Raw genomic sequence first — 14505 nt, forward strand, 5'->3', positions numbered from 1 at the left:
TCATTTTCTTTTTATTATTGTTTATGCACCAGTGACCCCAGATCAAATTACTTGTATGTGAGAATTTACTTGGCAATAAATTTGATTCTGATTTGACAATGAAATCAGTCCAGATTTAGCTCTTGTTCAAACAAGACAATTAGGGGTTTTATATAGGGCTGCAGCTATCGATTATTGTTATCGATTATTCTGGCAATTAATCGAGTAATCGGATAAAAAGTACTTTTGCGTTTTAAAACATTAACAGTCCAGGGCTCTTCCTAAGTAATGGCACAGTGTCACTGTGTCATCACGGAGACTGTCAAATTTAGTGTATACCTTTCTGTTTTTCTGGGTAATTATTTATTTTTTCACATCTTTACAAGTTTTGGATCTTTCTTGGTGTCAGGAGCTCAGTCAAGGCTTGACATTTTGCTGAAATGGCGATGGGATGTGGCTTTCTGTTTTTTTGTTTTCCCCAACTTGTAAAATTTAACCATTTTTATTCATTTATTTATTTATTAAGGTGGTGGACTGGGTCCCTGCATTAATTTTTTTAACACTCTCTGCGATTCAGCCAATGCATTTCATTTTCTGCGGGAGGTTGAACATGCAGCCTCGCAGTCACTGGTTTATGTATTATTATCATCATCATTTTATTTGAGTTCCCGTGTTTGTGAAGCATTGTGTGTTGCCCAAAAAAGCGAAAATTAAAAAGCGAAACACTCATTGCGAGTCACACATAAGAAAGTGCGGACTTCTTCTAGAGACTGGCCGGGACGGAGCTGTGTGAGGGCAGTGCTGAGCCGCTCACACCGGGCAGAGAGAGGCAGCAGCCGGCCTCTGCGCGTAGACCGGCTAGCGGACGAAACCGTAAAAAAAAAAAAAAAAAAAACAATACTGCTTTGCTTTAAATGCACAGTAAGCTATTTCAGATGATCAGCGTGGACCGTCTTTTTCCTAAAAGGCTTTATTTCACTCTGTTTGTCGCGTTGGAAAGCTGTAGCTTTTGTGCTAATTTGATTAGCGCTTGCTCTACTACTACGTTTTTCTGGGGGCATTACAGCGCCACACACAGGCCTGGCATATGTACTACAACGTTAAACGAAACTTCGAGGCACAGAATTTCCCTCGAACATTTTTTGTAATAGAATTACTCGACTAATCGTTTCAGCCCTAGTTTTATATATATTATAATTTTTTTTAATAAGTATGCAATTCCACTCAAAAATGTTGGAAAAAAAAAGCTAAACTGTCAACATGACAGGAAAAACTCCTGGACTTTTACTGGACTAAAGGTACAGTGTGTCATTTTTAAAGAAATCAAAATCAAATCAATTTTACTTATATAGCGCCAAATCACAACAGTTGCCCCAAGGCACTTTATATTGCAGGGCAAAGCCATACAATAATTACAGAAAAACCCCAACAAAGAAGACAGCAAATGTTATGTCCATCAAATATTAATGTGTTTTTAAACTTTTCAATGTCATTTATTTTCTTAACAGACAGAAAAATACAAAAAAGAACTTTTGACATTACAACATAAGTGTAAATTTTTTCTCTCTTATTCTTGCTTTCAATGCATCTAAAACCAGTCAAAATGAATCGCAACACGCACCGCCTCGGGTGATAATTGCCAACAGCACCGCTACACTAAAAATTTCTGGGGAGAACTCTATCATGTGTGCACAAGACCACTGTATGGAGTGTGCGTTCGTAGGATCTTGCGAGATGCTGTGGCGGGAAACATTAGATAATGAACATTGCATTGATCAACATGCCTTTTGAAGAATATATTGAATAGAATGTCTTTTCTAAAACCTCCTAAACTGGGCCAGATACCAGGGAAAACACCAAACGCAAAGCATCAACCCCTGCAAGTGTAGAAGCTTCAAAGAAGAGGTATGAAGAGAGAGGACGTTTGTGAGTAGCTGGACACAGGATTATCCGTGGCTGGGGCACAAGGAAGAGGACAACACAATATACTGCCATGTCTGTCGGGATTTTCCTTCAACTGCAGACCAGTAAGGCATTTTTAAATGTTGAAATAAAATAGTTTGATTTGCTTTATAAAATACATACTGGCAAATGATCATGCATTGAACAGTGATGAATTCAGAAAACACACATAAGAGAAGCAGATGCATATTGGCATTTACCAATTATTTTAACCCTAACCCTTTTTCCCCAATTATGAACAATCGCAGGAGAGAAACATTATGAGCTATGTCTTGGTTAACAGATTAAAAGGCTAGAGGCTACGCATGCAATAAAATTTATTTTTTGGAAATTCAATTTTACCACACACAGGAGAGAAGCAATTTATGAAAAAGTGTAATTTCAGTACTTCCACAGTAGCAAGCCCCCAGACACCCCTAGGTGACACACGCCATTGGCGTATGTATCGCGTGCCTTTGGCACACTTCACGTAGCTCGCGCCTGCGGTGCTCGCTTGTCGGGACAACCAGCTTTTCCTATAGGACAAGTAAACCACCAGGGTTACTTGTCCTATGGACAAGTACACTAAAAAGCTTAATGTCAATGCCTGATTTTGGCAAGCGATTTGGAGCAGATGGGAAGAAAAGAACTGTTTACATTTGGAACTGTGTTTTTGTGTGATTTCATATAAATTACAAAGAAGCTTGCAAAACTAGCCCGTCTAGCTCCTTGACCGCACAAAAAAGTTTAATGAGTAGAGAGAAGACAGCAAGCAAATGTCAATGTCTGCCACAGACACTGGGCATGTAAATTATTACCCCACTGTGAGAACAAGACTCAACGTACTGTTGAGGAAATGTGATGAAACTTTTAAGTTTCAATCTCATTACAGCACATCTCATTAATTATTAATAACTATAAACTTCAAATACACATTGCAGTGTAGTGGGACCCAGAGCAGCACTCCTTAATTTCATACACAGACAATAAATAATTTTTGTTGAAGGTGTTAACCTGGTTTGACTTCATGTCATATTAGGCATATGTTAGTGTCGAAGTCAAATCCCGAAACGAGATGCTGAATCTGGATAAAAATGGCGATGCAACTGCCTTAGATTCTTCAGGTGCACTCAGACGCTATATCAGGACCAATGACTTCATTAAGTTATTCATGCCAATCAATCACAAAAATTTTGCTGATCAATATATACTTTAGATCATACAAATCGGCTTCTTGGTTTTTGAGATATACAATAAATAAATGTTTTTCAGTCCATGTTTTCACCGACGTTTGACCAAACTACTCCAAAAATCCAAATCACCTCTCAATAGCAATTAATATTCCAACCAAGTCTGAAGGGAAAACACCAATATAAACAATAGTCTACTAAAAGTGCACTGGTTTGTTTTTTTTTTGTTTTGTTTTGTTTGGTGACAACAGCAGATTAGAGCTGAGTTAAGACAGCTGTACAAAAACTAAAATATTTGTTATTATTATATGGCTACAACTGTATGCTCGCTCCGATTGGCTGATTTCCTACCGGTCTGATATTTTCTCATATTAGACAGTACCATGACAATTGGTCCAGATTATCAGATTTGCAATTTTGTTTACAATTTTTACAGCGTTAAATAAAACAAAACAAAAAGCTAAGAAATTATGAGCGAGGAAGAAAACCATTCTCAGAGCGAATTTTATTACGAGTTTGAATTGGCAGAATTAATAGTGAACGAACTCGAAGTGGACATGCAAAATGAAGACCAACAAGATGAAAACAGCTCAGAACACCCATATAATAAACGAACTCGTGTGCTCTCGGTTTGTGCAAAAAAAGACCAAGGTCTGATATTTTCCCATACAGACTGAGCAAGTGAGGTTAATAATCCGTTAATATATTCCCTACAGCTTTAGTTCAATTATTATCATAACAGACATCAGGTTTCTTGTTGTCTCTCAACATGAAATGGAGTAAAAACAAAAAAGTAGGGATGTGGACAAGTAGGCCAGCGCCTCGATTAGGTTGGTTCCGGGAGTGGCGTTCCCTGTGATTTGCGTTGCTGTTAGCGGGATATCCTGATCTATTTCTAGGTCAATGACGTAGAATTACCCAGCTCCAACCTTGTGTTTGAATTTTCGTCACAGGGAATTGGAGAGAGAAGTTACCCGATTTCTTGTTTTTGCTTCGTCAAAGTCACTTAAATTGTACCGGAAGGAAGAATAGGGCTTAAAAATCAATGTATTGAGAATGAAGAGTAAATATTTCTCTTCATTTCTGCTGAATTTCAGAAGGATTGGCCATTTCACAAAGATTCTGGTCAACTGCCAAAATCCAGTGACTGCCACTGTTGAGATGGTATACCATTTAAAATGAAGGAGAATGAAGGAGAGGTGGTAATCCATCATTCCTGAAAATTTCATGGAGATATCTTGAATATTAAAGAAGTTATGTGAAAAAATATGAAGGAAGAAGTTCAACTCACAAAGGTCCTATTGTTTCATCTATTCATTAAGGCCAGGAAAACAAGCTTGATTCTCAGCACAAAAATGCCCATAACTTCGTTAATACTTAAGATAATCATGATTTTGGTGTCATTTTAAAGGGTTTTTATGTTCTTTCTGAATTCAGTCAGATTTTATATTGGTATGGGACAGAATTTTTAATACACATCCCAACATGTAACAGAAAAAAAGGTGAGTCAACCCTTCCAAACCAATATGTGTAATTAATAAGTCCAAAAGTAGTAAATGGCGGCTTCCATCAGCAGTCACGAATATGCCATGAGGGGGTGATAATTACTATTTTTTTTTTTGGTTGGGGGGTGGGGCTCCCCCCCTCAAAGTGCCACCTTATCGTGGTGTGGGAGTTTGCGTACCTGGATTATCCTAGGAGCTATGTTGTCAGGGCTTTGTGCCCCTGGTAGGGTCTCCCATGGCAAACAGGTCCTAGGGTAGGGGTGGCCAAGTTCGGTCCTCGAGAGCCACCTTCCTGACACGCTTAGTTGTCTCCCTGCTCCAACACACCTGAATCCAATGAAAGACTCATTAGCAGACTTTTAATGAGCCTTTCATTGGATTCAGGTGTGTTGGAGCAGGGAGACAACTAAGCGTGTCAGGAAGGTGGCTCTTGAGGACCGAACTTGGCCACCCCTGTCCTAGGGGACGGGTCAGACTAAGGGCACTTCAGAAGCTCCAATGACCAGTATGAAATCAAGGACCGAGATGTCGCCCAGTACGGCGGAGCTGGGGCCCCTCTCTGGAGCAAGGAGCAAGGGCTCACGCGCAAGCGCCTGGTGGTTGGGCCTTAGCCCAAGGGCAGCCCGAAAGAGCAACGTGGGCCCGTCCTCCTGTGGGTTCACAGCCTGCAGAGGGGGCCATGGGGGTTGGGTGCAGCTAGGACTGGGTGGCGGTCGAGGGCAGGCGGCCCGGCCTGCGCTCACAGCCTCTGGCTGTCGGGACGTGGAACGTCACCTGCTGGGGGGAAGGAGCATGAGCTTGTGCAGGAGGTTGAGAGGTACCGACTAGATAGTCAGTCTCACCTCCACGCACAGTTTGGGCTCTGGTACCCAACTCCAGGAGAGGGGCTGGGCGCTCCACTTTTCTGGCGTTGCCTGCAGGGAGAGGCGGCGGGCTGGGGTAGAATTGCTCATTGCTCCCCAGCTCAGTCGCAATGTGTTGGAGTTCACCCTGGTGAACGAGAGGGTCGCGTCACTACGCCTTCGGGTCAGGGACAGGTCTCTCACTGTTGTCTCGGCCCACGGGCCAAGCGGCAGTGCAGAATACCAGACCTTCTTGGAGTCCCTGGGAGGGGTACTAGATAGTGCTCCGACCTTGGACTCCATTGTTCTCCTGGGGGACTTCAACTCCCACGTGAGCGGGAAGCATGGCCTCCCCAACCTGAACCCAAGTGGTGTTCAGTTGTTGGACTTCTGTGCTAGCCACAGTTTGTCCATCACAAACACCATGTTCAAGCACAAGGGTGTCCGTAAGTGCACGTGGCACGAGGACACCCTGAGCCGGAGGTCGATAATCGACTTTGTAGTCATATCATCTGACCTTTGGCCACATGTCTCGGACACTCGAGTGAAGAGAGAGGCTGAGCTGTCGATCGATCACCATCTGGTGGTGAGTCGGATCCCTTGGAGGGGTGGAAGCCGGTCAGACCTGGCAGGCCCAAGCGTATTGTGAGGGATTGCTGGGAACGACTGGCGGAACCCTCTGTCAGCCATCTCCGTGAGAGCTTCTCCCAGATCCCGGGGTAGGTTGGAGACATGGAGTCCTAGTGGACCAAAATAGGTTTTAAGTCTTGACTTAATAATGTCCACGGACTTCAACTGCCTCACTGAGGGCCATGTACTGGCTAACCCAGAATGAGATTGCCCACTCAACAAACTTCCCCAGCCTTCTGGACATGATGAAGGGACTTGGGCTGTCGTACCTGGCTTTTCCCATTTCGGTACCCCTAGAATGTCCAATATTTAGCTTGAATTTTCAAAAGCTTCCCCGCTTCCGCACCATACCCCTCCTCGGTCACTTCGCTCTCTCGACATTACCACTACGCTAAAAATTTTTTCGAGCTAGAACCCCGATACCAATTAATATTCCCACCAAGTCCGAAGAGAAAACACCAGTATTAGCAATAGTCTACTACTAAAAGTGAGCTGTTTTTTTTTTTTTAATTTTGGTGACCACAGCAGGTTAGAGCTGAGTTAAGACACCTGTACAAAAACTAAAATATTTGTTATTATTATATGGCGACAACTGTATGCTTGCTCCGATTGGCTGATTTCCTTCCAGTCTGATATTTTCTCATATCAGACTGTTACCATGACAACTGGTCCGGATTATCAGATTTGCAAGTTTGTTTACAAATCCTGGAGAGGGGCTGGGCGCTCCACTTTTCTGGTTTTGCCCACAGGGAGAGGCGGCGGGCTGGGATAACATTGCTCATTGCTCCACAACTCAGTCGCCATTCCAGTTCAGTCGCTATTCCAGTGGACCATGTTCTCAACCTCCATTGTCAATGCACCCGCTAATAGCTGTGGTCGCATGGTCTCTGGTGCCTGTCGTGGCGGCAATCCCCGAACCCAGTGGTGGACGCCGGAAGTAAGGAATGCCGTCAAGCTGAAGGAGTCCTACTTGTCTTTGTTGGCAGGTGGGACTCGGGAGGCACCTGACAGGTACCGGCAGGCCAAGCGTGCTGCAGCCTGTGCAGTCACAGAGGTGAAAACACGGGGCTGGGAGGAGTTCAGGGAGGCCATGGAGGAGGACTACTGGACTCGAGTCGTGCTTGTGGTCGACGAAATTTCTCTCACAAACACGCCAAGAAGGACAAATACATCTATTCCAAGCACTTTGTTGGTGAAGCTGGGCCAATATTGAGCTTCCGGTGTTCCGGACGTTATTCCAGCCATGTTTCTCCCTAAGAAAGTAAGCCATGTTTCCCACGGGGCAGATGCTACATGTCTAAAAGAGTGACTATTATTTTGGTATTTTTTTCTAAATTTATCAGTGGTATAGTGCTTGTAGCGGTAGACATCGTCAATTAGTGCACCTGAATCACGCGCTCTTCATATGCAAATAGCCATAATGTTGTTAAAGCACATTTTAAAGCTATACATAATAAAGTGAAAACGTAAAACCATGGTATTTTTGCCCACGGTTATCACACCGTCCAAATCTCATACTGGCCCATGCCTAGCCATGTCATAATGATGATACTCAGCAAAACTAAATTGGAGCGATCGCCAGACTAAACCTGTAAATTATTGTGCTGCAATGCATTATGGGAGTTCTGGGTTCTGGGGTTTGAAATGTTATGTTGGTTCGTGTTAGTTTAAAAATGTTGTTAGTGTTGTTGATTTATTGTGTTTTTGTAGTTCAATTGGTTTTTGTGAGTTAAGTGTCACCATGTTGTCACCATAAGTGAAAAGTGTATCGTGTTTGATGCCGTCCATGTTTTATCAGAAAAATGCGAGCACCTACTAGTGGCTGAGTACCAAAAAGACAAAAGCTCTCGCTTGTCATTCATGATTTCACGCAGTTCACAACAAAATGAATTGTTACACAGCTTGAAGATGGTTGAACATGTCATTCACATGCCGATTATTTACGTATTAAAATTGTGCGTGGGTTTATAAATAAGTTAAATGTAAGTACATAATATAATTGTAAATGGCAGGGGTTGTGGCCAAGTGGTTAATGCGCTTGGTTTCAGTGCAGAAGATTCCGGGTTCAAATCCCAGCCCTACCACATTTCTCCATGTAATGTGGAGTTGCGTCACGAAGGGCATCCAGCGTAAAACCTGTGCCAATTCAACATGCAGATCCACCTTGGATTTGCTGTGGCAACCCCGAGTGCAAACAAGGGAGCAGCCGAAGGGACTTACTTACATAATATTAGGGGTATCGGAAAAAAATCGAATCGCGATTCTTATTTATTACAATTCTGAATCGATTTTTTAAAAGCATTTTTTAAACATAATCTTGCTTACTCGCTGCGTGTACTGTTTGTCAGGCAACGGCTTCTGTACTACAGCCTCCCCGCGGGGGGTGGTGGGGGGGTTGGTGGTGGTGGTGGTCCGGCTTGCTTTAAACACTGCTGCAGAGTTCAGTGGCTGTAGCTTAGCATGGTGGACGAAGAGCTAATTCAGGCAGCACCGTCTTTACTGAAGGCAAATGTTTGGGCGCATTTTGGATTTTATTATTTGTTGCGTACAAAGGAGCTTGACATCACTTATGTAGTGTGTAGAATCTACAAAATGAAAGTCAAGTACTTCGGAAACACTTCAAATCCGCAAGCCCACATGCTACGCTATCACCTGGAGCTAAAAGAGGGGAGCAGCGGTCTCTGCGGACTACTGACCAGCGCTTCACTAAACTGCCAGCCAATTCCGAACGAGCAAAGCAGATAAGTAAATTTACATCTCGAATCACTTCATTAACCTTGTAAAGCTGCATTTTCTTAAACAAACATTTTTTAAGTAATATAACTATTTCTGAGCTCTTTGAATCGAAAATCGATTCTGAATCCAATCGTCACCCCAAGAATCGGAATCGAATTGAATCGTGAGTTGTTGTACGATTCATATCCCTACATAATATAATTGTATATACGTTAAAATTGCATGCATGACACAAGAAAGCAAAAACACTTATTTCCATTGTTGTCCATTTAAAAATCAAATGACAAAATAGAAGTAATAAAATAAAATAAATACCGTATTTTCCAGACTATAAGCCGCTACTTTTTTTCCCACACTTTGAAACATGCGGCTTATATTGAGGTGCGGCTTTTCTGTGGTTTTTTCTTCACCCGCCAGGGGGCGCTTTAGCAGAAAGAAAAAAAAAAAAAACGAGAGGTGGGAAGTCAAAGTTGGAAATCAAAGAACAAAGCCCTAATTTTCATTTAGCACATGCAAGCAGCAGGCACGACGAAGGTTTTTTTTCAAACCCACACTCCCTCATCATGGAAACCACACAAAGTTCATATGATGCCGCATTTAAGTTGAAGGCCATCGATCTGGCAGTAAAGGAAGGAAATAGAGCTGCTGCACGTAAGCTTGGCGTGAATGAATCCATGGTTCGGCGCTGGAGACGGCAGCAGGTAGAACTCATTCAATTCCAAAAGACTAGAAAGGTTTTCAGAGGACATAAAAGCAGGTGGACTGAACTTGAAAATGTTCTTGAGGACTGGGTTAACACTCAGAGAGCAGGTGGCTGAGGTGTATCCACTGTGCAAATCTGGCTGAAAGCCAAATCAATCGCCCGCGAAATGAATATTGACGATTTTAACGGAGGACCGCCCTGGTGTTTCAGATTCATGAGAAGAAAGAGCCTGTCCATCAGCTGGCGGACAACTCTCTGTCAGCAACTCCTCCCGGACTACCAGGAAAAAGTTGCAAATTTCCGACAGTTTGTTGAAGCAAAGATTGCGGAGAACGCCATAGGACCAGGCAACATTATAAATATGGATGAAGTGCCATTGACGTTTGATCTGCCTCTGATCAGGACTGTAAACAAGACAGGTGCATCATCCATTATGGTGAAAACCACCGGACACGAGAGGACACATTTCACCTGTGTCCTGGGCTGCACCGCATCTGGAAAGACGCTTCCCCCGATGGTAATTTTTAAGTGCAAAACTCTGCCGAAAGACCAACTCCCGAAGGACATTGTGGTTAAAGTCAACCAGAAAGGATGGATGCTAGAAAGTCTAATGAAAGACTGGTTAACGGAGTGCTACGGAAAGCGCCCAGGAGGATTTTTTTCACCGGAAAAAAGCGCTGCTTGTTTTGGACAGTATGAGGGCCCACATCACCGATTCAGTGAAAGCAGTCATCAAGAGAACCAACTCGATTCCTGCAGGTACAACAAATTTTTTGCAACCCCTGGACATCAGTGTGAATCGAGCATTTAAAGCAGCACTCCGTGGTGAATGGGAGGCTTGGATGACTTGCGGTGATAAATCCTTCACAGAAACTGGCCGCATGCGAAGGGCATCATTTTCTTATGTCTGTCAGTGGATCCTAACAGCGTGGAGCAGCGTGAAGGAATCTACCATCACCAATGGGTTCCGAAAGGCTGGACTGCTGCGTGAAGACGGCACCACAGCTTCAGAGCCAGCTTCACCACGGGATGACAGTGACACAGAGAGCAACACTGATAGACACAGAAAAGGTATGTGACGAAGCTCTTCTGAGGCTGTTCAACTCCGACACTGAAGAAGATGACTTCAGTGGTTTCAGTGCGGAGAAGGACGATGAATAAAGGGTTAGGGATCAGCACTTTTATGCTACAATCACCGTTTGGACAGTAATCAGTTCAGTTATGTTCAGTTAAACTACGTAATCAGTTCAGTAGATATCAGCGGCTTTTAGCCCGGTGCGGCTTATATATGTACATTTCCATTTTCTTTAAAAACCTTTGTGGGTGCGGCTTATACTGAGGTGCGCTCTATAGTCCGGAAAATACGGTAATACTGATAATAATAATAATAGTGTGTGTATATAACAACAACCTAAACAATTTATAAGACAGTAAATTAACATGAAATATCAAGCTGGAAGTGTGTTACTGATTCACTGTCATCCTACATACAGAGAATCTCTCTGTTTCCTCCCTGTGTTTTCAACCAGTTTGTCTGCTTAAGACACTCTTAGGCTTCTTAAACGTCCTCCTCATACTGCAGCGGATAACTGAAAAATAAATAAATAAATGCTTCAAATGGTGACGCAAGCACCAAATTTGGCACACATACTCCTTAGACATCACTCTTTTAAAAATGCTGAGTGGCCACATTAAATTTCAATAAGCAGCCAAGAAGCGGTCAATCTAAGAATTACACAGGGGTCAATTTAAAAATGCTCCAATCATATTGAAAGGTATTCCATATTATTTGTCTGATCATAAAGATTCCAAAAACTTATAGTTTGGACTATATTAGAGAAGCTTGAATCTTCGACTGGACTGGGTTACTTGACGCGAGGACGTTTCGCTTCAAATCGCAGAAGCTTCCTCAACTAAAACTCTTGCTCTGGTAGTCTGACTTCTGTCTTGACTCTTGTAAACAGAAGCCACAAACACTGGAGTTTTAAACCTAACCAGACCCCTCCTACTGAGAGGCCGACTGCTATAGGCTGGTGACTTAACAATAGCTCTAATTAGCACCTATTGTGCTCTAGTAAGCACCCTCCTACTGACAGGGCAGCTGTCCCTCCTAATGATGGGCCTGAAGTCTCTCCTGATGGCGTGAATGATTCATTACCATGAACAAAAGACTGAAACTGCTTTGACCTGAGTACCCCATTGTAAACAGGGGACAAAGCGTGTCTGAGACCCCCTCCCCGGTTAAGGCTGGGTTTCAATTGTTTCACATAGAATGCCTCTTTGACCCCTCTCTCAAACCATTTCTTCTCTCTGGCTAAGATTTTAACTTCCTTGTCCTCAAACGTGTGGTTAGTGTCTTTCAGGTGGAGATGAACTGCAGACTGAGGTCCATTTGCGCCCTCTCTGTGGTGCTGGTATAGCCTTTTGTGTAAAGGTTGCTTAGTCTCACCTATGTAGTGTTCATTATAGTTTTCCTGACATCTGATAAAATACACAACATTGCTCTGTTTGTAACGGGATCCTGTCCTTACGGTGAACTAATTTCTGTCTCAAGGTGTTAACCAGTTTAAAGTAAACTGGGATAAACAGCACAAAATCCCAATCAGTAATTGGATTCCTTTTTCAAAGTAACTGTGGCAACAACGGTCACGTCGTAGAATGGATGCCGACATTGTTTAACCTTTACTTTGCAAACCAAGCACTCACCACAGTCAAAACTATTCCATTTATTAATCCTATTAGCTCAACCAGTAATTTGCACCACTTTTTTACCAAAATCGGAGCCACTTTACCTTTTGACCCACGTACAAACTGAAACTGACCTTTCTCTGTGTTTTTGCTGTTTTTACCCCATAACTCCATAACATTCGTTCACAGATAGCCAAAACTGTACCTTTTTGGAATCTTTATGATCAGACAAATAATACAGAATATCTTTCAATGTGATTGGAGCATTTTTAAAATTTGACCCCTGCGTAATTCTTCCAACTGACCCCTTCTTGGTCGCCTATTGAAAATTCATGTGGACACTCTGCATTTTTAAAAGAGTAATGTCTAAGGAGTATGTGTGCAAATTTGGTGCTTGCATCACCATTTGAAGGATCCCTCAGTAAATCTTCACTTATCTGCTGCACTCTCTCTACTCTCACCAGTTTGGCACCTTAGCTCTCTTGAGGCTGAAAGTAGAGGTGGGCGGATCTATCCTAATATCGATACCAACGCTGGTATTGATACTGAACCATCCTCATGTAAAAAGATCGATAATCAAGCTTTTTTCCTCTCCTGCATGCACTGACTGCTGCGCACGCAGATTCATCAAAGTCTACTCTCTGTAAGAGCAGCGTACCCTTGTATTGTGGTTTGTCAGCCCTCTACCTCAGGAGACTGTGGTTTAAGTTGTGTTGAGTGATATTTTTTAAACAAAAATGTTGATTGTGATAAAGTATTTTGTTGACACGTACAATGTTTGGCGAAATTCTATCCTAGGTCTTTTGGATCCTTTGGATCTATGAAGCTTAAATATGAAAAAAGTATCGGTGATACTGGACCTGTATTTACTTGGTATTGGATCGATACCAAAATTCCCGGTATCGCCCACCTCTAGCCTAAAGTGCTTTGTGGACAACTTTCATCTTACCAGGGAAAATTCTAAGAAATGTCTAAGAATTCGAGAAATTCTAATTTTTTCTTAGAATAACGTCGCTAGGATCTATTTTTAGCCTGAGGCTGCTTCGTGCATGCGGAGCCTGGTCTGCAGGATCCAGCTCTCTGGTGCACACCGTGGTGTTTGTTAAATATGGTGGTCGTGGTGCGTTCAGGTGATGGCCGAGCCCGGCCGAACCTTTCTCCGCTGCAGCTGAGGGAAACTTCTCCTGGGTCGGAGTCGTTGCTGCACGTCGAATCGGCATCACACGAGTTGACCTGGAAGACGGAAACAAAATGCATCAAGAATTTAAACCCAAGCTGCGCTATTCTGCTTTATGTGTTTGTTTTCTGTAACAGCGCGCGTTTCGACTCCGTGCAGAAGAGTGGAGGGAAGAAAAAGATGATGGCATTACGGCCGATCCCACTTCATTCATTGAGGCCCTTTATTCTCCAAGCAGATGGAGAGAAAAGCAAAACGCTGCGTTTGTGCTTAATACGTCACATTTCACTCTGCGCCGCTGCACAAAAACCCAGAACACAAACGGGGGAGCGGATCTTTTTTTATTGCTAAATTCTGCGGAGATTTCGCCATTTTGTCGGTGGCTTTGTACGCACAGTAATGGCGTCGCACAAATAAAAATCATTTTCACTGACTGAAAACAGCACAGCTGCGTTTTTTTTTTTATCTCCGCACATTCGTGCAACGGCAAAATAAGCTAAAAATATGTATGCATACACATATCACAGCAGCAATAGACTTACCTTTACCCAGTCGAAAATAAGTGAGATAATTTGGGATAAATTTCTGCACGATCCTTTATTTAGATTTGTGTTTACGCGCCCCGCCCCACTCGACCGTTGGTCACGTCGTTGCACGGAGTCACGTAAAAACGTGAGATGTTGCCAGATTGGGTGGGTTTAAGGGGTATATTTGACCAATATAACGGGTCAAAAACACAAGCACACGCGCATTGGCTTGTGAATACAATTTCGATTGCTTTTGCCCGCGTTTTTTTTTTTTTTCAGTTTTTATGACTGTACTTCATCTAGGATGTTTTGACCACGTGACTTGTGTTCTCTGGGCCTACTCCCAATTGGTCTATTCCCATTTCGTCTTGCTGCTATATGTCTACTCCTAAATTATAGACCAAATTTATGTCATTTAAAATAATCTTCCTGTGTTTGAGAAATTTCTTAATATTTGTTAATACAACCCCTGGCAATAATTATGGAATCACCGGCCTCGGAGGATGTTAATTCAGTTGTTTAATTTTGTAGAAAAAAAGCATATCACAGCCATGACACAAAACTAAAGTCATTTCAAATGGCAACTT

General features: G+C 42.8%; 1 protein-coding gene across 2 annotated transcripts in view; it reads right to left on the bottom strand.

Moving 5' to 3' along the window:
* hp1bp3 (heterochromatin protein 1, binding protein 3) overlaps nucleotides 1-14080 on the bottom strand; it is a 48174-nt gene extending 34094 nt beyond the window's left edge. For both annotated transcript variants that reach the window (XM_034165857.1, XM_034165856.1), the window contains exons 1-2: nucleotides 13934-14080; nucleotides 13368-13447 (exon numbers count right to left, since the gene is read on the bottom strand). In XM_034165857.1, the coding sequence (XP_034021748.1) occupies nucleotides 13368-13434 (67 nt within the window). In that variant the 5' untranslated portion in view covers nucleotides 13435-13447; nucleotides 13934-14080. The remainder of the gene's footprint in view (nucleotides 1-13367; nucleotides 13448-13933) is intronic.
* Nucleotides 14081-14505: the final 425 nt, after the last annotated feature.

This window comes from Thalassophryne amazonica, chromosome 3 (genome assembly GCF_902500255.1).
Source record: "Thalassophryne amazonica chromosome 3, fThaAma1.1, whole genome shotgun sequence".
In the NCBI taxonomy this organism is placed as follows: domain Eukaryota; kingdom Metazoa; phylum Chordata; class Actinopteri; order Batrachoidiformes; family Batrachoididae; genus Thalassophryne; species Thalassophryne amazonica.